The sequence below is a fragment of the Protopterus annectens genome, chromosome 12.part0, assembly GCF_019279795.1.
Source record: "Protopterus annectens isolate FY-2018-M chromosome 12.part0, PAN1.0, whole genome shotgun sequence".
In the NCBI taxonomy this organism is placed as follows: domain Eukaryota; kingdom Metazoa; phylum Chordata; order Ceratodontiformes; family Protopteridae; genus Protopterus; species Protopterus annectens.
In genome coordinates, this window is record NC_056746.1 from 401,281,168 (window position 1) to 401,306,494 (window position 25,327).

The 25,327-nt window shown below is 39.7% G+C and overlaps 1 protein-coding gene across 1 annotated transcript in view; it reads right to left on the reverse strand.

The window, feature by feature from the left end:
• LOC122816604 (acyl-coenzyme A synthetase ACSM3, mitochondrial-like) overlaps positions 1–25,327 on the reverse strand; it is a 291,757-nt gene that overhangs the window by 72,420 nt on the left and 194,010 nt on the right. The window contains exons 9-10 of the mRNA XM_044089505.1: positions 12,784–12,864; positions 5,995–6,096 (exon numbers count right to left, since the gene is read on the reverse strand). Of these exons, the coding sequence (XP_043945440.1) occupies positions 5,995–6,096; positions 12,784–12,864 (183 nt within the window). The remainder of the gene's footprint in view (positions 1–5,994; positions 6,097–12,783; positions 12,865–25,327) is intronic.

Below are 25,327 nucleotides of genomic sequence, written 5' to 3' on the forward strand. Positions count from 1 at the left end.
GGTGTTATTTAGTCTGATTAAAGTGAAGATGCAGTTGAACTGATAATTTGTAAACCATTAGAGGACATTACTGAATCAGTGTGTTTTTTTTGAAGTAGAAGAGGATGATCATCAGTACTGAAGGCTTTGCTAAGATCAAAGAATATAGAACCTGATATTTTACCTTGCTCCATGTTGAAACAGATCTGACAGGTAAGAGAAGGAATGGCAGTAGTAGTGGTGGTGTAAATGGGGTGGAAGCCATGTTGTTGCTGATTGAGAATGTCATATTTGATAATGGCTGATTTTTTTCCAAAAAATCCAAAAAGCACTAAACTCAACAGACACCTCAGTGAAAGTCTTTACTGTTTCCAAAATTGTCCAAATAAACAAAGAATTAACAGATAATCCAACACAAGGAATTAAGCCACCATAAGCGCTTTCATCCCCCAAATCGTATATTTAAATGGAACTTCATCAGATGGCAATAAAACAACCTCATATCCCTTATATACTTTTGTCATAGAGGTGTCCGTTGGATTGAGTGCTTTTTGGATTTTCTGGTTTATTTGCTTTTTTGGTTTGACTTCTGATTTTTTTCCAAGAATTTTAGTGAGAGGGCATAGGTTATAAACAGGGCGACAGTGGGAAGAGAGGAGGTTTTTGGTAAAGAAATAACAAGAGAATGTTGATGTTGTGGGGTAGTATACCACTAGTTAGGGTACAACTGAATATGAAAGTAAGAGGTTTGCTTAGTAATTTGCTGCCAAGGCTAATGATATCTGGATGAATGGAGTGGAAAGAAGGTCAATAGGAACAATCAATTTTCTCTACAGGTTTTTTTTTCAATTTTAGCCTTAGTAATAGCCTTAAAATAAAACCGGGGTACTGGAGATATTTGTGTAGTTGGATTGAGATTGTAATGGTAGGGCTTTTATCCTCCTAAGCCACAGACCCAGACATCATTGTAAATCTTGTAAGTAATAGTTTTTGTGATGAAAATGAAAAACCTGGGAATTGAATTCTGGAAGATCTGGACAATCGGAATGACTGCCCTCATCTCCAGTATACCGACATGCATTATAGTCTCAAGAGACATCCAGAAACATTGAACCATCTGTTCATTGTAATGTCCCCCTCCAAGAGTTAATGCAACTGTGTTGACTACTGGAAACGGAGTGAAAAACTGAAAGGGTTTGTTCTCAGTTAAGTTGTGAAGGTGTAGCCTTCATTAGAGGTGCACTTTACAGATGTTTGACATCCACATACGGTTAGACACTAGGTCTGAAATTTGAGACCACTAGGCTCTTTATGCCCATTGTAACACCTACAGGAAAACACAGGAAGCTGAATATATTAGTTTGGCATGAGGAACCACTGATATTTTAAGGCACCATGAGACCAGAGGCCTTCTGGGCCTGAAAGAGCATATCCAATCCATTTAAAGATGTGTTCAGCAGGACAGAGAGAACCCATGCTACAGGCAGTCAATGTGAACAGAAGGAATGGATTCAACTGCAACTTTGTCAGGTTCACTATAATGCTTAGCAGAACAGTGAGATCAAAAACTGCTTAACAGAAAGCAAAGCCTGAATTCATGGCACAGACAGGAGACAGACAGGCATTTAGGTAAGGGAGTACTCTGTCTTTGCAGTCTCAAAATGTACATGCATTCGGTGAAAATTTTAGGGATTAAAAAGAGGTCAAACAGAAGAGTCTAGATGTGGTTAGAGCCTGGCTCCTTCACAAAAGCAAAGAAGCATTGTGGATTACTTGGTGATTTTAATTTGTAAGTTGGCATCTTGCAGGTGCAATGAGTCAATCCTGTCTCCCTCAGTTAAACAAAGAAGGACTGACCATGTAAAGGTGTTATTTTGAGATATTTAGGCCATTTAGATCTAATATTAGTTAGATGTATGAGGTCTTTTTAGCACTAATTGGAACCCTGGAGTAAAATCTTCTTGACCCTTTCTGATCTGGTGGGACATCCTGGATGGCTCTCTTTTTTGAAGAAGACAAACAGCCTTCCTCCTGCAGCTTGTTTTTCATGGGGTGGGACTTCAAGCAAAGGAGGTGTTTATTGGGGTGGCTATGTGTGGAAGGGAGTTTTGTATTTTCTAGATATTACTGTCTGACTCTACCTATCTCACCTTGGGCAAGGCCTCAGGGTTGCTTCTGACAAGAACACATAATAGGGTCACAGCCACCCAAAGACAACCAAGAACCTTGTACTCTGGGACTACAATCTCTCTGGAGGTAGCCCTAAGAGATGGGGTTTCTTGTGGATTGCTGTTGGTACTGCTTCTTTGTGCCACACCTAAATGTCATTTGGTATTGGTTCCCCTACATCATAGAAAAGGAGGGTTGAGGTGGCTTAAAATTTATAGCAACAAAGATGAGGATTTTCAACTTTTTTTCCATGTTTTCAAAGTATGCCCTGATTTCTGGGCTGAAAATACAGGGGCCCTTGAAAGGTGAATTCATAAAAGTTGCTTTGGTGTCCTCAGCAAAAGCAATTGTCCTGAGGCATGCTTGTTAGTGTATAACAAATCTGAATCTTATACCACTAGTCACATCTTTGTCAGCATTGTATACCACATGCATTATGAGACTGGTTATGGTAGAAACAGATGACATTTTGGGGAAAGGTTCATCTTTGTGGTGCATTTGGCAGATGTCCGAGAGTCTGCTGCTTTTCATAAGTAAGGTCCCGATGGAAATCCACCATGTGAGAAAGGTAGGTTAGTACTTCTAGAAAAATGTAAAGCTTAAAAGACCCACTTCTTTAAGTGGTACATCATTCTGGACTTATTGCATGGTGGATGGACAGCAGGACTTTATGGAGTTGGTGTCTTCGCTGGTGTAGTAGCAGAAACAAAGGTGCCTGGCTTGGGGGTCTCAGGATAGAGGTTCCACTCTCTAGGAGGCTAGAAGATATGGTCAGCCTTTCTAGGGAGAGGAACAACTAATTTAGAGTTTTCCCAAACTACATTGGTGGCCACCTGGTGAATGTCCAGGAAGACTGCATGGTAGATTAAAGGCCTTTTGCTTCATCATCTACAGGGCAGAACCATCACCTTGCCTGGTGCATTTCCAAAAATTCTCTGAACCTGGGGCCTTCTGTGAGGTTGGTGGGGAGTCTGTATCCCCCTGGATATTAACCTCAGCCATGGGGTGACACTATAGGTCAGCTCAAGCACTTCCTCTTGCACACAGTCTTCCTCAGAACCTTTGAACAAGGAGAGTCCAAGGACAAAGAGGATGAATACTTGGTGAACAAAATCATAATATAAGTCTCCACAAAGTCTAGGACCTCTCTGTCCTACTGTCTGACAAGTGGCAGCATTAAGGACTTAGAAAGTCACACTTAGTACTGGTAGCAAAGTGGAATAGGATTTTGACAGGAACAATGACAGTGTGTATTGATAACTCTGTATCATGTTCAGTTTTGATGGATGTTTTGATACTGAGACTCCCAGGCATATAACACTGCAGAGTTTGGCACATCAAGAGCAATGTCAGGGATGTTGACATCAGAGTGACAACTCTGAGCCTGAGCATTAGGGCTCAGAACTTTGTTGGTACCAGCAGCACTGGTGTAAATAACATATATACCAAGGGAAGAGTCAATGGCACATACCTAAGGAGACCCCTAGAGTCCTAATTCTAGGGGAAGAAGGATGACCAGGGAGTCCCTATCCTTACAAGAACAGGGAAAGGGGCTGGAAATAGTTTCCCTAAATACAATCTTCATGAAGTGCAGACATAACATACATAATGGATTCCTCTTGTCAGTGCTGGGGTGTGTGATTCTGACACAGACTGCTCAGCTTTGGGTATTGACACTGGCCTCAGTATTTACACTGAAGGAAAAAAAAACACTGACACTGAAGGGATTGATACTGGCATCCTTGTAACTAATGTTGAAGACTGGGGGTGGGGGTGACCATGGAGTCTCTATCCCTACAAGAGTAGGGAATGGGGCTACAAATACTTTTCCATTAATCCTCTACAGGGCCATTGCACAATTTTCATAATCTATATCATGCATGGCAAGAAGGCAAATCACTCTGGGAGTAGAAGAATTTAAGTGTAGGAAATGCAGTATGCAGGATACACCCCAGTGAATACCAACACCTGATAAATATGAAAGGCTTTATGACTTAGACATTTAAAATAAAGAGGAAGAAGCAGGTCCAAATTCAGTGACTTTTAAATGCTACTTTTTTTCCACTGTTTATTCCATTCTGATAAGCTGTAACACAGAAGCTGGGGAGGTTAAAGGAGCAAGTCTGTGCCTATGGCCTATGAACTTATGAACCATAACTTTTTTTTAGAAATATGGGAGTCAGCTGCTATCAAAGGCTTTGAGGTTGAAGAAATACAGAGTTGCAACATTTCCTGGCTTGAGAGGGCTTTTTCAAAGAGATATATTTTCAATTATTTACTACAACTTTTCAGAATAGCACTAGTAAAGTAATGGTAAATATGTCAATTTTGGGTGTTATGTTCCTCACTCAAACAAAGCATATAGAGCTTGTTTCTGTCCTGGGGGTGGAGTGGGTGGGGTGGGGATTTTCTTTCTTCAGGACTTACTGAAGGAAAAATCCATTTTGATGAGAGAGTGTAAATGCTCACATAATGGTAATGAAAATGTTAGAAATAGTCAGGTGAGAGCTAAACAATATATTTATGTTTTTACAAAATGCAGAAGGCAACAGCCTGATGACAAGCTTAGACTGAAAGGGACAGATATAAAAAGTAAGGCAAAACTTCCAACATTTTAGAAAAAGGGTCTTCTAGGTATAGTTAGAGGATTATAAGAAATGGTGTCATTAACACACTGTTGTAGAGGAAAAAATCTAATCAGAAACAGAAAAAAATGTCAGCCTAGGGCTATTTTCTTCCATCTGAGTTGAAGCATGACAATGAAAGTCTGGACAAGCTAGATACTACAGTGCAGTGCATTGTGGGATATGGGGAGAAACTATGACAGCCTGGGAAAATTTTATCTGCTTACTGTCATGGACTAAAACTAAATGCCAAGAAATGCATAACAGTATCCTTTGGGAAGTCATCTATCCCTGGTAACTATCATACTGACAACACAACCCTTAGAGTTGACACAGTAGTCAGGGACTTAGGGACACGCATAGATAATCTAGCCTTTGATCATCACCTGTCTGCAGTGGTGAGGAAATTATTCTATGTTGCGCAACATATAAGCAAAGGTATGGCACCCAAGTCCAAGGAAATCATTATTCCACTGTATTTGGCATTCATCAGACCTATCAAATACAATGCCCCATTGGTATGTACCTAACCAGGCATATCCAACAACTGGAACGTCCACAGAGGTTCCTCACTAAAAGAATACAGGGCGTAAGTAATATGTCCTATGCAGACCACCTCAAGGCCCTAGACCTGTATTCTGTCTCCTGCAGGCTTTTGAGGGGAGATCTATGCCTGGCATACAGGGCATTGTCATACCCCACTCTGATGGACCTCTTGCATATCCACAAAACAAACAGTACCAGAATTACCCATTCTAAAGACTTAAACCTTGCCTGTGATATAAATAGGACCTGCTGGAGAGAGAGGTATGTATCCCAGAGACTACCCTGTCTGTGGAACAGGCTCCCCATCCATGTGAAGCAGAGTTCCTCCCTAATCCAATTCAAGAGCAACTTGGACAATTGGATGGGAAACTGGACCTTCATCCCTGGTTTGACACCTATGTCTCTGATGCAAACTGGTAACTTGTAAATGGTTCGTCTCCCAGGCCCATACTTACATTTATCAATGGTATCAGAACTTGTCAGAGATTAGGATGCATGGCTAGGCTTAAAAAGGCCCTTGTAGTTGTTAGTCTAGTAAACACCTATGAACCTATACTGGTCCTAATGTACAAATGCACTGCATGCAGGCACTCCTCCCACTTTGAATTTTTAGAAATTAGATATAATTAACATGGCTGAGATTTACAAATATGTCAGACAAATAAAAGTTTTGTACAACATATCCAGAGAAAAGTGTGAATGGCCGGGTAGGTTTAACAGTGATAGCAATATCTCCCTCTTTTCCTGGCGGTAAGACATCGCCATGGTCATCTATAATCTGAAAAAAAACAGAAAAAATAAAATTAGTGTGCAGTGTTTTAAATGGTAAAAAAAAAATTCATTTCAACACTGTAGCTTGGCAGATGTCAGACAGATAATATCTGTTGTTAAATAATAATATTTCAAACACACTTCTTGTAGTAAATGCTGTGTTTTCAACTCTGTATTAAAAAGCCTGAGATTTCTTTCTTTGACAAATGTAATATATAGTCTATTTTAAAGAAAATCAATTGCACATTCTTACTAGAACAAACAACTAATAAAACTATTCTCTGAATTACATAAGTGGTATCTTCACAACTACAAACGGTTATTTACTACGAAAACAGAATGTATTGTATATAATAAACTAGGTAGCGTACTATAAATTTTGCAAAGAACCAAAGTGTTGGATATAAATACTTATGTAATCATTCAGAAAAGAGGATTTGTTTAAAACTGTTATAGAATGACTAGACGATGCCAAGTTATAACGCATCTGATGTTGACTAAAGTTCTCTAAAACTGGGATTGAACAAAAACCTAGTGCTGGATAGTACAACAGAAACAAGGTATTTGGAAATGACCATGCTTCTGTCGTACACCCTCCTTTACTAAGTATTGTAATTCACAGTTTGATGCAGTATGAGAAAATTATATTGCGGTATGGATGCTTTTGTCTCTTCCTGCAGGTTCAACCATAGTGCATTTTTCTGACAGAAGGGCTTTTCACTGACATCACTTTTGCAGTAGTGCAGTTGGCAGAATGTGCGCTTACAAATCTGCAGTAAAGAATCCAATATAAAAACATAACATAAAATGACAATTAAAAAAGTAAGAGTCTCTCTGTATGGTTACAATGCTGACAGATTTTATAAAAAATGGCTGCTATTTGAAAAGTCTAAAAAAGACGTGTTTTAAGTCTTTTGGATATTATGTAACTATTACTAGAAATCTTGACCTTTCCATGCTGTTGCAGGTAGTGGAGTCTGAAGAAGGGCTACATGTAGAAGATGAAAACACATGTGGAATGTCTGATTCCATTACATTCGATATTACATAGGATGGCAAATTACACTGGGATTTTCCCTGTTCATAAATACGGCCAGTCTTGACTAGCCTGGCCCACCTTGAGAGGGGATGGAATTGGCAAGACATAATGGTCACAGGACTCAGCAGTAGCCTTGTCCCACCCATGATACCTATGACTCCTATAAAACTAGCTGACTACACTTGGAGTGTCCATTGATTCATTACTTCCTTGTCTGTGATACTATCACTCTTTTGTGAAGCAATCAGTCCTTGGGATTCATGTGCCACTATCCTTGCCTTATTAGGCAGCTTTGGTTACAGGAAACTATTTCATAGATTTGTTCCTTGGGTTCCTACTTAGCAAGTTACATTTACTGAATTTTATTTGTTGCAGAAACCATTTTTCTGTTTGGTTCTTTCATCAACTAGGTTTGGACTGCTAACCTATTGCTACTTGGCACTTGTGCAACCACAGAGGAGGGCAAACATTAATTTTAAGGTTCTGTTTCCCCTTTCTTTGTATTTGTGCAGTCTTGGATTTTTATATGTATAGTTCTATTGTGCATGATCAAACTACTTTAATATCACAATACTGAACACAACAATATCGAAAGAAATAATATAGAGAAAGGAAAACTATTTCCTTTCCCAATACTAACACTAAAACCCCCATAATACTAGCCTCAAATTCATCTAAATAGTGGCAGTGTTATGGGCTCGGCTGGAACGCCTTCTGTGTGGAGTCTGCATGTCCTCCCTGGGGTTGGGTAACATTTAAAGACATGCAGATAGGTGCGTGCGTGAATGGGTGTGCCTTCTTTGAAGGTTGGACATCGGGCTGGCAACTCAGCACCGTAAAAATCCACTCTCAATCATTAGCGGACCGGAGTTCCGCTGTGGCGACCCCTTAACCGGGAAAAGCCAAAAGACAGAGAGAGAGTGGCAGTGTTATGGGAAAGGTTTTTATGAAAGTAAGATTTAAGGTTAGTGTTGAGGGAAGGAGCAGCATTGAGGTTAGATTTAGCACCCATCACTTAAAAGGGGAGGCGGGCTTCTGCATCACGTTAGTAATAGGTGCTAACCCCAACTCTAATTCTGCCCCTTCCCCTCAACCCTAACCCTACACCTTACCATCATAAAAACCTTCCTGTAACTGCCACTACACAAGACACACTTGGACACACACACACACACACACACACACACACACACACACACACACACACACACACACACACACACACACACACAAAAACACTATATCTATCCCCTAACCTAACTTTACCCTAAAATAAGTAAACTCATGCACAAACATGCAACACCTATTCCTCATACATCCCTGACTTCAACCCTAACACACATACACACTTACAAATTTTGTCACACCCTCCAACCCCACTTACCTGTCTCAACATTACACACCATCGACATTTCAACTGTTTGGCAATCTATACCATCGACATTAAACTACTCCCCCGTGTTTATCAAAGAAATGGCATTTGAAAAAATGCAGGGGAACCATACACACACACACACACACACACACACACACACATATATATATATATATATATATATATATATATATATATATATATATAGATAGATAGAAAGATATAGATATATATGGGTCTACTTCTTTTTAATGAAAGCTCAGTTTACCAAACCTGAAATCAGTGAACTTAGACTGCCAAAACTTCATTTTAACAAAACTGCGTTATGTCGAACCTCACTTCTCCAAAACATAGATCGCTGGTTGTGGACTGGTTTTCCAGGACAGGTGCAGTGTTTGTCTGTATGTGTTGAAGCCATTACCAGGAATGTGTCTTATATAGCAGTCAGAGCTTGTTGTTGCAAATCGCAGGACAATGAGGATAAGGAGATTTTACCCTTTTCCCACTGTAGTGCGATCTCAGAGTTGGTATATATAAAGTGCAGGGGGTGTGGGGGTGCAGGCCCCCCTGAAAAAATGTGTGTTTTGGTTATTTTTCTGTGTTTTAGCTTTTCAGAGAAGTGAGGGTCGATGGAATTCAGTTTCGTTAAAGTGAAGTTTCGGCAGTCTAAGTTCAGCGATTTCAGGTTCAGTAAACTGAGATTTTGTTAAAAAGAAGTAGACCCACACATATATATTTATTTATTTATTTACTTTTACATTTGAAAATAAACTACTCACAGACTCTCAACATACATTTGTTAACCGGGTTAGTCTGTCTGGGCCTAGAGAGCCCTTTTTCAGCAGAGACCTGAGGAGAAAAGCTCTAGGAAAGTAATTCAAAAATAAGAAAAACCTAGCAATTCAAGATACAAAAAAACAGAGAGAAATATACAATACGAATATATACAAGGCAAAAGTACAGTATTTTGAGAATGCAGTAACAACATGTTTGAGAAATTTGGTTAGCATTAAGTTATTTACAAGGAATGTAGCAATGCCTCAAATAAAAAACATTCAGAGTAACATCATGACATAGTACAACAAAGATGCATTTAATAGCATAGGTAACTGCAGAGAGAGTAATATATGTAGTGTGTTTAGATAGATACCAGGCAGATATGCTAATTAAGAGAAGAACAAAGATTCATTAGGTAATTTTCTGACAAGTAAAGATCCATGCATGAATTTTTAGTTGCTTTTTGAATTCGGCACTTTTGACTGTGGAGTGAAGGGACAATGGAAGTTTGTTCCATGTGTAAGCAATTGAATTATGTAAAGTATTCTTCCAATATTTTGGTTTGGCTTGGTCACCTGCAGAATGTTTTGGTGTGTGCTTCTGAGGTCACGATTGGGTGTGTAGGGTGTAATTATTGATGTAAGGGCAGGGCAGGAGTTGGGGCTATTTAGGATGCTGTGTGCAATTTGTAGTTGTGATATTTGAAGCATGTGGGGGAGCTCAGGCCATCTTAAGCTTTTCAGGGCTACACAATGATGGGATTTGTAGCTATTACTGGCTACAAATCTTGCATTGGATTCATAACTGATCATCGATGTACAGAAACTTTTATTAACTTCACATGGTTGAAACAGAATAACATTGATCCACAAAAGACTGAAACAAAGCACTCAACGAGAATTTTTGCAGGGGGCAAGTCCCCATGCACCCCCCACACCCTCTGCTAATTATATATATATCAACACCAAGATCACACTACAATGCAGAAAGGTCATATGCCCTGATTCTTACTGTAATGTGATCTCATGGTTAAAAAGCCAGTACTTTTTGGGCTGACTTTGGATTAACTGTACCGGCTTTTTTCACTCTCAATAACAAAGCCATTTCAATGGAAGGTTGTGCACCTATATAGCTATAAATATCTATCTATCTATCTGTCTGTCTCTCTCTCTCTCTCTCTCTGTATATATATATATATATATATATATATATATATATATATATATATATATATATATATATATATATATATTGTGACAGGGTTGTATAATGGCTGCCCATAAGTCCTGAACTTTTACAATATTTGTGGTCTTGCCTGACATGACTTGATCAGGGCTCAGTTTCCTTTAAGCAGCATCACAGACCAACACTACAGTGAAGCTAAAACAGGTGACTATAATCAGCAGAGCTGTGTGTATTAGTGCAGTTCAGAAGGAGGCATGCTGCAGCTGGATAAAGAAAGGTCTATATTTCTGGAGTCACAGATGGGAGTATTTTCTCTAGTTAATGCTTTGTGTTGTGGAAATCTTAAAAAGACAATGATTGGAGGGCTAGCCACCTGGCAGTCTGAGCCTTTGTTCTAGATAATTGTCACTGTTGGGGGTGACACCCTGTCCTCATGTGCAAAAAATGGGAAAAAAGGCTGTGGATGGATGGAAGGATGGATGGATTAGATTTTAAAATAAAATTCTTCTTGAATAGGCACTGAGAGGGAACCTGTTAGTGAGACAGTATTTTTGTGATTTGACAAGTGATACTAGAAAAAATAGAAAGAAAGTTGCAAATTAAGAGTGTAACATTTTGACTGTTGTTTAAAACCTGCAAGTAAAACCTCCATTAAGAAGACTGCTCCCTCCTTCTGCACGAACTACTCTTCTAATGCCATGTGCTCCATTTTTTTGTATAAAGCTAAATTAATGTAAGTCCTATGTTTGCCTCAAACATTAAAAAAAAAGTTATAAAGTTATAACGTTTCAGTTTGTGCGACAACCATGCATGAACAACTGTATTCATTCAATGAAGAAAAGCCTTTTGCTTTGTGTTTGCTAATAAAGTAAAATACTTTTTGTTGTGTTTTAAAACCAGCCCCCAGCTGAATAAAAATCAAGATACCTAGTTGGAACAACAATCGTCTGTTAAAGGTGTATCAAGATTAGCTCATAGATAGATATAAATAAAAACATTTTTCACACACACACACACACACACACACACATATCACAAGTAGCAAGAAGTGCAGGTGTGCATACCTTAATAATTTGATGTAATGTAATACATAGGCATGTGCTATTGTTCTTAGCAAGAGGGGGTTGTCCTACTACAAAACACTAGCTGTTATTATTATTTTAGGGTAGTTCTATTTCCTGGTTTGTGAAGGTGAATGCGCTTGCTTTTTATATGATGACTACTGCAGTATATGCATGTTATGTGGTCTTTTGCTACCTGGTATTCAACAAGTGGTCACTTGGTAGCTTAGCCATTGAATATGTGCCCACGTCCATAAGGTCTGACACATTTAAAACATAAGTGCTGTACTGGCTATTGAAGCTGAACCTTAATTGGGGAACAGCATGAGCGGCCACTTTCCATGGAAAACCTGGCACTTGTAAGGTGCTTTTTTTTTTAATTGATTCAGAACTAGAATTAGGCACTAGCCTATATATTACATTGCATCAGATTAATAAGGTATGCACACCTGCAACACAAGGTCTTATTTACACTGTTGAATGTAACCCATTGTCTTGTAAACACGGGATACAACAGTCGATTTGTAATTTCCATGAAAACAGTACAACAGTGATTGTTCCCATTACATTAAAGTGACACTAGTGACTTCATCGAATAAATTTCCCATTAAAATAATTTTGAGTACAAGGAATGAAGCTTATATTGTCACTTCAGTCCATTGAATCTGTAGTTGTTTAAATGATAAATATTCCATAGGGAAAAAAGTATTAAACAGTCATGTGTATGATCTTCTAGTGGATACACAAGTGCTCCATTTTGGTTAAAAGACAAACTTGTTAAGAACAGCAACACTGTCTGTACCATCCATGTACAGATACAAGAACCTGAATTAATCAGTACAAGAATAATATATCATACAACTGAACATCTTTGTGAAAGATACTCCCAAGGCATCATTTGTCATGGAGACTATTGGCCTTAAACTTAGTGACACAGTAAACAAATATTTATAAACTGCGAACACAGACATTATATATGAATTCACATAAATATTTTAGAAACAAGGAGAAACTAGCCTCAGGGATTTTTCTTTTGCATTATTAACACGTATACAGCTTCATTTGAAATTTGCCATATTATCTAAATATTGTCACTGCATTTGCAACATATTCTACATATGAAAGCATAAGATCATTTGCTCTTGAAAAATCAAAAGACATTTAAGCAATTTTAACAAACTGATTCAGAAACTTATTATTTACATCATCATCTCTATTACTACTTTATTTTAGAAGGCATATACACAGCTAACACACCTGAACATTATAAGCTGGAGATGGCTTTCCCATAGAACCAGGTTTAACTTTCATTCCCTTGAAGGTTCCACAGATGAGTACCTATAAATACAATCAAAACTATCAATAGCCAAATAATGTAGTATAAATACCTACATTGCTGTGATACAGGGATTGTACTTTAAGGTTTGCAATATGAAATATCAGCTTGAATTAAAGCAGGCAAATGTCATTTTGCTAGTTACTTTACAAGCACATTTTAAGAATCATTGTAGTAAGTTATGAAACACAATACCACAAAACCACATTCTGCTGCTTTCGTAGCTCCATTGCAGTAAGGCTTTAAAGATCACCTGTTATGCTGTTGTTAAATTGCCTTCCAAACCCAGCCTGGTTCATGTTGCAGAAGGTTAAAGCTCCAACTATAACCCAGATGATAGCTTCAGTCTGTGAGATGGGAGCTGGGGAGGGTGGCAGTAGGCAGCTGACATCAACACGTCCATCCTTGGAGAGGGAGGCAGCTTGTGTTTGCTTTCTTGTTGAAACCTATGGGAATTTATGTGCCTCAGCCTTATCAGGAGCCTTGCAGGACAAATCTGTGCAGTGGTACACCGCTTATAGAAAGGGCTGAAATATATGGAAGCATGCATGTGCTCTTGTGTGAGCAGGATCAGTGGATTTCTTGGACGTTACTGATGGGAAGGGATCAGGGCTCTACAAGGAAAAGAAAAATCATCCTTGTGGATGATAGCACTGTTCCCTATACACCTGCCCTTACCCTCAGGGAGGAAATGATCTATAGTCCTGTTAGACAGGGGGAACAAATGAGTAATTTGAACAGTAAGGAGAGACGGTCTGATGGTCAGAGAGGGACTGGGGGCAAATGTCTTCCAAACCCAAGAAGCTGCACTTTTCTTATTGCTGATTCCAAAAATAAAGTTTCTAGTAGCTAAAATATAAGGAGAGGATCCAGTTTTCCCTCCATGAACCAGGCAAGCTAGATGTTTATAGAGAACAAGTGTACTGGTAAATCATAACATTTGTTTTTACTAATCTAATCTATCTTCATTCCTGGCCAGACATTTCACCTGTTCCACTTCAGTTCCTCTGAACACCACCACTGGTCTCATAGTTATATCCTTTGAATACTGTTACATGTGTATGCCTTCTGTATCATGTCAGCATTGTTAGGGTACTTCTTCAATTCATTTTGCTCCTTAAATTTCTTCACATCCTGCTTTCTTGCCATAGTGATACATAAGGCCTTCTACTCATAAATTATTTGATATTTTTAGTTCAGAGAATTTTAATCAAAATTGCAGTAAACTATTACTTACAACTATGGTAGACTATAATCTGATTTTACCACAAAAAGGTAACTATATTTCTTTACTTTCTCTTTAAACTCCCATTTTTTCTTGAATATCTAATCCAGGGAGTCTAGCAGCATTTAGGAGAAAAAGGAGATGGTAGTAAAAGGTAGCAGAGAAGAGCCATTGAAGGAAGTTGGAAAGGATGTAAAGAACCAAAGTCCACCTCTTCCACTTTGAAATTTAAGGAGGGTACTATTTTATAATCAACTGTACCCGTGGTGGTGGTTGTCACCTCACAGTAAGATGCTGTCCGGTTCAATTCTCAGCTAGAGCGTCTTCTGCGTGGAGACATGCTTGAGGGCATACCTTCGTTGAAGGTTGCGCGTCAGGTCTGGCAAGCCGGTATGTAAAAATCAACTGCCAATCATTAGCGGACCGGAGTTCCACTGTGGCGACCCCTAACCGGGAAAAGCCGAAAGACACAAACAAACTATTTTATAATCAACTCACAAAATCAGGGATACGGCGTCATTATCTGAAGTACCAAAATTCTTCCACTGACCTCAACGTTACCCAATGATACAACCTTCAGTACCCGTGTTGGTATCTCTTGTGATCATGGTGAATAAGTGGCCTCAGTGGGGGATGTGCCTAATACTTACTGTTTTTAATGTAGGCTCTCTGCATCACCATCTAACATGGCTACCACCTTCCTGCAGTCTTCCTTCATGAATAAAGTGTTTGTTAAGGTGTACTTCAGTTTGGTTCAGGAAATCACATTACACCACCTGGGACCTACGGTGGTAACTTCTTTGTACCAACATCAGTCTGTGGATAGAACACTGTGACATGAATCTTCACAAATAACTGAAGTTTCCAACACGGCAAAAAGAAAACAAAAGTAAAGAAAATGAAGCTTTTCGTGACTGTCTAGTATACTGCAGGACACTTATTTGAAAAAAATTCATTCTCCCTACTCTTAGGATTCTGAATAACAAAGGTATTTTTTTAGCCATTATATTTTCCACCAAAAGATATTTTATGGAATCATGCATTCATAGATTCATGAAGTTTATAAGGCAGAGACAGCCCATGGATTATAACTACCTTGACAATACCCACTCTCATGGGATACTTCCTACATCTGGGGAGTGGGAACAAAAAAGTCAGGCTCAGTATGAATATATGGACACCTATCTAATCTTCAAGGTTTGTCTTAAAGGAAATAAGGTACCACTTTGTTTTATATCTAACAGATTATTCCACATATGGGGAAAGCACAGCATAACAAATATGTACCTCTATCTTGTCTTATTTGTTCTTCAAAAGAAAAACACTGCTAACGCCATGCTATGTATGCTTGAGAAGTCAGGAAAAATATTGAAATAACTCGTGCAGGTAGCGTCTGGTAAAAATCCACGTATTTAATGTAATGTCATACAAAACACCACACAGTAGTAAAAACTAGTTGAGCGCTTTCACCCGTAAGTAATACAGGCTTCATCAGAACTGAATGCCATATTGAATTCCTAACCATATTTAAAAAGTCTTTGGCGCCAAAAACTATTAAAGGTGTACACACTTAATTAATATTTTGTATGCACCATACTCTAAAGTTACTTAAACTAATGTAAGCTGCCAAAAATATTTCAAACAAGCTTAAAATATTAAAAATATTAAAAATGCAAGTAAATAAACATGCTATATTATGAATGTGTATATTCAACACTAACCCAAAAAAATTGATAAATATTCACTAAACATCACTGAATATACACATTAACACAAATAACACATATTTAACCACAATAAATACACTATAAAACATTTTTTATATAAATATTAATGACTCAATTTATATAGTAATGGCTTGATAGTCAAACTTTCATTCAAACCTGGGGCAGAGGCTGCATCAGTATAAATTTGCCACCACATTTCTCTATATGATAGATGGCCCTTCTGGTCGCCTCCCCTAGGGTCTGCTTTAATCATATCAATTATACCAAACGTAAATTTATGTTCAACTCCTTGTTGTTTGATATGTCTATAAAGGGCATTTTTTTCATCATTCTTTTTAATAGAATAAAAATGACCGTAGATTCTTTTGTTCAGCTGTCTCTCTGTCTTTCCTATATAGAATGCTGAACAAACTGTGCATAGTGCAATATAAATAACAAATTTTGTTGTGCAATTTCCTGATTTAAATCTAATAAAAGATCCAGTCACGTTATTCAACCCAATGCTTTGACTATTGTTAATAGCAAAACATCAGTTGCATCTACCACATTTTTGAGTGTTCTTAGATGTAATTGATTTTTGTATGGGAGGATTTTCCAACAACCTCTTTATGTTGGGGCCCACTTTGTTCACAAAACAAGGTCTATGCCCCAATATGTTCCCTATTTGTGTGTCTGCCAATATAATACTCCAATTACTGTTTAAAATTTCTTTGACTTTGTAAGAAAAAGGTCCTTATTCTAAAATACATGATCTACAAAAATCAACAGAAGAAGTTTTTTTAGTAATGGTAACATTACTATTTTTGGATTCCAAACCTAGTAGTGGTATGTATCTAGTACCCCATCCTCTAATTATTTGACTGCTTAGATCGTACATCATGTTAATGTCATAGCCCCTGTCTCTAAATAGTGAGGTAATATACGCTACCTCAGCTGTCATATCAGAATAGTCAGAGGTCATTCTTACAGATCTAATTAGTTGTCCCTTATAAATATTTCTCAAAAGGGACTTAGGGTGGTTACTAGAATGTTCTAGATAACTGTTCGAAAATGTAGTCTTCCTATAGATTTTAGAAGAAAAATGGGAGTTTTTTTATAAATACAAATGTATCTAAATATGCTAGACCTTCATGACTTTGTGCATAAGTAAATTTCAAAAAAGTACTGCTGGAGTTCAAATAATCAATAAATTTCATATGAGTCTCAACATTAGCATCCCATAATATATAAATATCATCAAGATAACGTATATAATATTTGATGTATCTATAAAAATCACTTGTAAAAATAACAGATTCCTCCCAATCTAACATTACCATATTGGCGAAAATAGGGGCACAGGCAGCACCCATTGCTACCCCTTTGGTTTGTTTAAATATTTCACCTTCGTAGTATATGTAGTTGTGGTCTAATACTATACTCATCATATCAGTAATTAAACAGATCTTATCCCAATCAAGGTCAGCATATTTGTAAATACTTCGACTGAATGCTTCTAGCCCCTCAATTTTAGGTATGCATGAAAAAAGATCTATGACATCTATAGTTACAAATAAAATGTCCTTATTGCAAATGTGAATAGGAAAATGGGATAAAAAATACCACGAGTCTTTGGCTAAATGAAAAATTTTGTCACAGACATGCTTTAACATATTATCGATAGCTGCTCCCAATGGGAATGTTTTGGATCGACTACCAGAGACAATCGGTCTAAAGAGGGGTCATTCAGATTCTTATGAATTTTGGGAATTCCAACTAAAGTAGCTGCTATAGGATGATCAACCTTGAGAAAATTATAAGTGTCCAGAGTTATGCGTCTGTCAATAAGAAATTCTTCAATATGAGAGTCTATTCTTCTGTAAGCCAAATTAACTTCATTAGTTGAAACAATTTCATAATTACCAGTAGAATGTAATATATCAAATAACCTTGAAGCATATGTTAATTGGTCAAAGATAACTATACCCCCACCTTTGTCCGGTTTCATGACTCTGATATCTCTATTATTTCTAATATTTGTTAAAGTAGCTTGTTCTTCTTTCGATAAATTGTGTTCATATTTATTGAACTTTAATTTGTTGTTTAACTGGTAAACCTGCTTGACTACCGATTTTCCAAATACCCCTATAGTAGGATGACATGCAGGCATAAATGTACTTTTCTTTTTTAAAACCTTACATTCATTAATGCAGTTTGACTCTTTGTTTGCTGTGTTGTTAAACATAACAGCCAAGTTCAATTTCCTAGTATACAGTTTGATTTGGCATATGTTGTCCACAACATTAAAGTTTGAAGATGGAATATATTTCAAACCCTTTGAAAATAAATTAAAATGTGAAACATCCAGTTTCAAATCTGTATAGTTAAATATGTTGAAATTCTTGTAACTGTTACTAACACCTACAGTACCTATACCTTCAGTCTCATTTGATTTATATTGTTCTTTTTCGTGTTCTTGTGAGTTCGTCACTGTATACAAAGCATTATTGCAAGTTCTGCCTACTTGTTCTTTAATGTTCTCATTATGTATAATACTTCTATTTAATATAGGGGTTTCTTCCAATTCCCATCCCACTTCCAATCTCTTGTCCTGTCGTGGTTTCTGCTGTTGAAAAAATGTGAGTTCTTACGAACATGATTAAAACTTTGGTTGGATTCATGTCTGTTCCGATTTTTGTCATTACTGTTTTCGAAACCATTATATTTGTCTCTCCAACCATACACTGTCCCTCTGTCATATTGTTGAATATCTCTTGTCAACTTTGAATTTTTCCTATCAAATGCCTTTTTAGTGTTAGATTCTGCCATATTAAATTGTTTAATATATAACCTCTCCCATTGTGCAAACAACAAATCATTTAAAATACTTTCATTTAGTTTTTCTGCTTCTTGCATACATTTGATAAATTTTTCATTATTACATTTAATTAACATTCTCATAAATTCTATACCACATTTATCAAAGAAAGTATTAAATTCCTGTTTAATATTATCGTTCACATCAATACCCATAGGTATTTTAAAAAAATCTCAGACCCTTGGGAATAACATTTATATTCATACACTTTAGAAGATAAGCATTCTCTAACTTTAAAGTATTGATTGTATTCAATTTTTTACCAAACAAATAAATCAATTCTTTTAACGAACCATTAGGGACAACATTGTCCATAGGGATCTCATAACGTTGGTCACTATCAAACCCACAATTTTTATCTAGAAAAGTTTTAAATTTGTCGACATTATTTTGATTTGAGTCATTTCTTTGATTATGTTCAGTACCTTTGCCAGCACATTCTTTGCCTACTTGTGCGTAGGTTTTATGAGGAAACTTCCTCTTAGGTTTAGCGCCTGTCCGTTTAGCATCCTCTTCGGTGTCAACAAAAGAAAAATCAAATGTATAGTCAAGTAGACCCATTCTACTACTATTCCTTAGTTCGTTTTGTACACCATCCATAGGTAAATTAATACAATTCATAGTAGAACGGCACATACCTTGACCATTCGGTATATAAGATGAATTTAATGATTTATCAGGAATGTCATCATAACATAGCGGTGGCCGGCTAGGTATAGGTTCCTTGTCATCTCCTTGACCTAATACCGGTCTATTAATGCCGCCAATAGTTTTAAAATGATCAACAGTATCTTTACCAGAATCTTTTGTATCCGGCTGCTGCACAATAAAGTTAGAAAGAAGTGTAGTAAGCTTACTCACTTCTTTTTTAAGTTCCAAAACATCCGTTTGCAGTTGCTGAATAGAAATCATTTCTGTATTAGACGGTGAGGAACATCCTACTTCTCGATCAGCTTCCATAGCCTTACTAAACAAAATAACCCAAGAGCGTTTGCTAAACCAAAGAACTTCAAAAGAAAAACACTGCTAACACCACGCTATGTATGCTTGAGAAGTCAGGAAAAATATTGAAATAACTCGTGCAGGCAGCGTCTGGTAAAAATCCACGTATTTAATGTAATGTCATACAAAACACCACACAGTAGTAAAAACTAGTTGAGCGCTTTCACCCGTAAGTAATACAGGCTTCATCAGAACTAAATGCCATATTGAATTCCTAACCATATTTAAAAAGTCTTTGGCGCCAAAAACTATTAAAGGTGTACACACTTAATTAATATTTTGTATGTATCATACTCTAAAGTTACTTAAACTAATGTAAGCTGCCAAAAATATTTCAAACAAGCTTAAAAATATTAAAAATGCAAGTAAATAAACATGCTATATTATGAATGTGTATATTCAACACTAACCCAAAAAAATTGATAAATATTCACTAAACATCACTGAATATACACATTAACACAAATAACACATATTTAACCACAATAAATACACTATAAAACATTTTTTATATAAATATTAATGACTCAATTTATATAGTAATGGCTTGATAGTCAAACTTTCATTCAAACCTGGGGCAGAGGCTGCATCAGTATAAATTTGCCACCACATTTCTCTATATGATAGATGGCCATTCTGATCGCCTCCCCTAGGGTCTGCTTTAACCATATCAATTATACAAAACTTTTAGTTATGTACTCACCATAACTTTAGATGTTTGGGATCCATCTCACCTACATTCTGTACTGATGGGCTTGGAGCCGATCCTCGGCTCCGACTCGGCACGCTATGCTATAGAGCGAAGCCTCTCATTGGCTGAGCAATTCTCTATCCCAGGATGCACCACCACTAATCCCCCAGATCTTGTTTGTCCGCATTCATGCACACACACATAACTTGTTCATATAACATTGCCAGATGTTTCAAGATGAAACAATAGAATTCGGACCGTCCGATCTCTTCTGATCTCCAAGGAAGGGGAAGGAGGGTGGGTTATTAATGAGATGGATCCCAAACATCTAAAGTTATGGTGAGTACATAACTAAAAGATGTTATGTGATCCTATCTCGCCTACATTCTGTACTGATGGGACAGCGTCCCTAGCACCTAAATCCTGGGTGGCTCACTGGAAAACACTCCTGAGCACTGTGGAACCAAATGAAGCTTGCCCCCGGGATGCCACATCCAATTTGTAGTGGGAAATGAAAGTGTGCAGGGAAGACCACGTAGCCGCAGCACAAATGTCACTAATGGCAAGCTTAGAATGGAATGCTATTGAAGTAGCCATAGCTCTTGTAGAGTGAGCTTTGACAGAGGTCGTAAGCTCTTTATTAGAAGAGGAATAAACTTGAGTAATACAGTCCCTGATCCATTTGGCAATAGTGACCTTTGTGACGGCTTTGCCCAATTTATTATCCGCAAAGGACACAAACAATTGATCTGTTTTCCTTGTTTGTTTGGTCCTGTCTAAATAAAAACGCAATTGCCTGTGGACATGCAATGTGTGGAATATGTATTCTGCTTTGTTTGAGTACTTTGGAAAGAAAACTGGAAGCTCTAATGACTGTTGCAGGCAAAAACTGGAACAAACTTTAGGGAGAAAGGATGGATTAGGCCTGAGAGATACTCTATCTTTGTGAAAAAACAGATACGGTGGTTTTACAGATAGAGCTTGAAGCTCTGAAACCCTTCTGGCAGAAGTAATTGCGACCAGAAAAGCAGTTTTCCAAGATAGAAATTTCAAATCACATGTTGCTGCCGGTTCGAAGGGGGAGGAGGTTAAGGCACGTAACACCACATCGAGATCCCACGGAGGAGCAGGATGAGAAATCGGAGGTCGTAAAAGCACAGCACCTTTCATGAAGGTTTTACACAATCTGTTGCTCATTAAAGGTGGGTTTATAGATTCATGAAAATTTGAAATAGCTGCCAATTGGACCTTGATGGTAGAGACTGAAGAACCTTGATTGAAAAGGGAAGTTAGAAATTTTAGGACTTCCGATATAGGAATAGTGATGGGATCCAGACCCCGGAGTTGAGTCCAAATAGCAAATCTCTTCCATTTGCTAGTATACAATTTTTTAGTGGCAGACCTGTGGGCCGAAGATAAGATATGAATGACTTCCGGGTCCAATGTATGATTCCTGACTATAGTCGGAAGAGGAGGAGCCAAGCTGTTAACTTCAAAGTGTGAAGGGACTGGTGGAGTAGTCCTGACTGATGAATTAATAGGTCTGGAATCTGATCCAGGAACCATGGACCGTCCAGTGCATATTTCCGAAGATAGGGGAACCATACCTGACGAGGCCAGTAAGGAGCAACTAAGATCATTTTGCTCCCCAAGTGAGATGCCTTTTGGATCACTCTGGGAAGGAGGGGAACTGGGGGGAAGGCGTATAGCAAGCCGGTGGGCCAAGGATGGGCTAGTGCGTCCATAGGACTCTCCCCCAGAGCTGGAGTGAGAGAGAAGAACTTTCTGCACTTCGCGTTCAGCGGGGTTGCGAAGAGGTCGCAACAAGGAATTCCCCATCTGCTGAAGATCTGAGTTGTCACTGCATTGTTCAGAGACCACTCGTGAGGAGAGAGGATAGTTCTGCTTAGTCTGTCGGCTATCACGTTGGATTTGCCAGGGATATGAGTTGCTATCAGAAAACGTCTGGTCGCCACTGCCCATTCCCAGACTCTCATGGCCTCTCTGCAAAGAGGGTAGGATCTGGTTCCTCTCTGCTTGTTCAGATACCAGAACACTGACATGTTGTCGGAGTGAACGGCAATTACGCCCTGAGGGAGGTAATCGTGGAGGGCTTGTAGAGATAGAAGCACCGCCCTCATTTCCAAAATGTTGATATGAAGAAGACTCTCTTCTGAATGCCATTTGCCTTGGACTGACCTGCCCAGGGAATGCCCCCCCCACCCCATCTGGGAGGCGTCCGTGGTCAAAGTGGCCATAGGAGGAGGTGGAACAAAAGGTCGACCCTGATCCAGATTGGAGGGCACCAGCCACCAGCGAAGGTCCCGTTTGCAGGTTTCCGTGATCCGTATGAGGTGACTGAGCGGGAGATCCTGAAAGGACCACTGTGTCGAAAGAAGCCACTGGAGAATTCTCATATGCAACCTTGCTAGGGGGACTAGAAGAACCGTGGCCGACATAGATCCCAATAGTTGCAAGACCATCCTGGCTGGAGCTTTGGATCTGAGAAGCAAGGCTCGGACTTGAGCTTGTATGATTTGTATCCTTTCTGTAGGAAGATAGACTCGCATTCGGTTTGAGTCTATTTCTACTCCGATGAATCTTATGCGTTGAGATGGCAGCAACACAGACTTTGGCCAATTGAAGGTGATTCCAAGGGAAGCGCCTAGTGATATTGTGGCTTGTAGGTTCTGCAATAGTAGACGTCTGGAGGTGGCAGTTAGGAGCCAGTCGTCCAAATACGGAAACACCTGGAATCCTAGACTCCTCAGGTGAGCAGTCACGACCGCCAAACATTTGGTGAACACCCTGGGGGCTGTGGTGAGACCAAAGGGCAGCACGCGGAACTGAAAATGACTGTCTCCTAGGCTGAAGCGCAAATGTCTCCTGGACGCCTGATCTACCAGAATGTGGTAATAGGCGTCCTTGAGATCTATGGAGCACATCCAAACACCTTTCTCCAGCAGTGGGAGAATGGATTGTAAGGTGACCATTCGGAACTTGGACTTTTTGACTGAATGGTTTAGAATGCTGAGATCCAAAATGGGCCTCAAGTTCCCGGTCTTTTTTGGCACCAAAAAGAATCTTGAGTAAGTCCCTAATCCGATCTGGTCTGCAGGGACCGGTTGGATGACTCCTTTTCGAAGCAGTTTTGAGACTTCTAAGGCTGCAATATCCCGTTGACTGGGTGGCGGGTCCAGGATTTTCTTGGGTCGAGGTGGGGAGTGAGAAAAAGTGATGGCGTAACCTCCGGCGATAATTCGAAGCACCCATCAGTCCTGAGTGATACCTTCCCAGGCTTTTAGGTGCCTCGGCGACCCCGACTGGCTCCGGAGCTGCACAGTCGGGCAATCCTTCAGGGATTGTGGAAGGCTGAAGAGCCACGAAAGGACTCATGGTCTCCATTGTTGTGGGGGCCTCTGCCGCCTCTGGGACAGCGTCTTCCAGAAAAATTTCCCCCTCCTCTGCCTCTAGAAGGGGGATCATTCTGCTGCGAGGGATAAGACTTCTGGGATCTACGGAACCACATTTTCCCTCCTCTTTTCGCCTTGGGATAAGGCCAAAAGGGAGTGGAAAATCATGCCCCTACGGCAGTCAAAGTCTTACCTTCTTGGTCGCAGCGGGTCAATGTGTTCTTTACCTTGGGTCCAAACAAAGAGGACCCATCAAAGGGAGCGTCGGCAAAGGAAGACTTAAAGGCTTCCGCAAAATGACACAGGCGGAGCCAGGCTTGCCTCTGTAGAGCAATACCGCCGCTCTTCGCCGCATATGAAATGAGCCTCATGGACGAGTTTGATATCGATGACAGCGTAGCCAACTGAGAGCCAACCGTCTGGGCCAGCTGCTCAGGTAGGTTACCCGAGAGGGTATCTGAAAGATCCTTGATCAGATCCCTCTGAAACCTAGTGAAGTGCGTTAAATAGTTCAGGGACCTTAAGGTAAAGGCCGCTGAACTGAGGGTGCGCTTCCGTGCGATCCATGCTCCTAGACTCCTTATTAGGAGGATGGACGGACGTCGAAGCCTCTGCTACATCTTGTTGGGTAGCAGATGCCACCACCAAGGCATCTACAGCCACACCTTTTGTCAAAAACTCCTTCTCTGGGGGTGCTGATAGGAACTTATTTGGGCAAGCAGGCACCGGTTCCACAGAATCTGGATGTTCCCACGCCCTTCGACAGATCAAATCTAGGAGCTCGTCGAAGGGCGGAGACACCCAGGAGGCGGAGGGCTGAGCCCCGAAGGCCTTAAGGAACACCAACTCGTCAGATGAAGGGGATTTGGAGTGCCAGCCGCCTCGTTGTTTGAGGGCTTCCAAGATGTCTGCAAAGGAGACATCCTCTGAGGACGACTTAGGGGACCCCTCCACATCATCAAGATCAGTGTCTGACGTGAGAGACTCATCGGGGGAGTCGACGTGCTTCCTCTTGCACGATCTTTTCCTTGGGGGTTCCTCTGAAGAAGCTTCAGAGGGACCTCCAGGAGGGGGGGAACCCCCAGTGGGGGTGACCTCAGGCCCCGGGGCTCCGCTGTTTAATGACAGGGGGACTGCCAAAGACCCAGTCTCCATATGTAGGGAAGGTGCTGGTGAGACCGTGGAGGTAGCCAAAGAAGACTTGGCTAACGCACTCCTCATGGCCCTGAAGGCTGGACCACCAGAATCCTGGGAAGGTCCAACCCCCGAGGCCACAATGGTAGATGGTACCCCCGCAGCCGACGCACCGAGAGGAAGGCTCGGTACTGAAAACATTGGTCCCGAAGCATCCCCCCCGGGGCCGACAGAGGAGGTCCATGTGCCGAACTCCAACTCGAGAGCTGGGGTTGGAGTAAGGGTCGGGGCCGACCTGAAAACCTCCATCGGCTCCACCAGCACCGGCTCCAATGGTGCCGAAGCTGTTGGAGGAGGAACCAGAACTACAGGGTGAGCCATCGGCTCTGAAGCCGAATGGGCTGGAGCCGAAACTA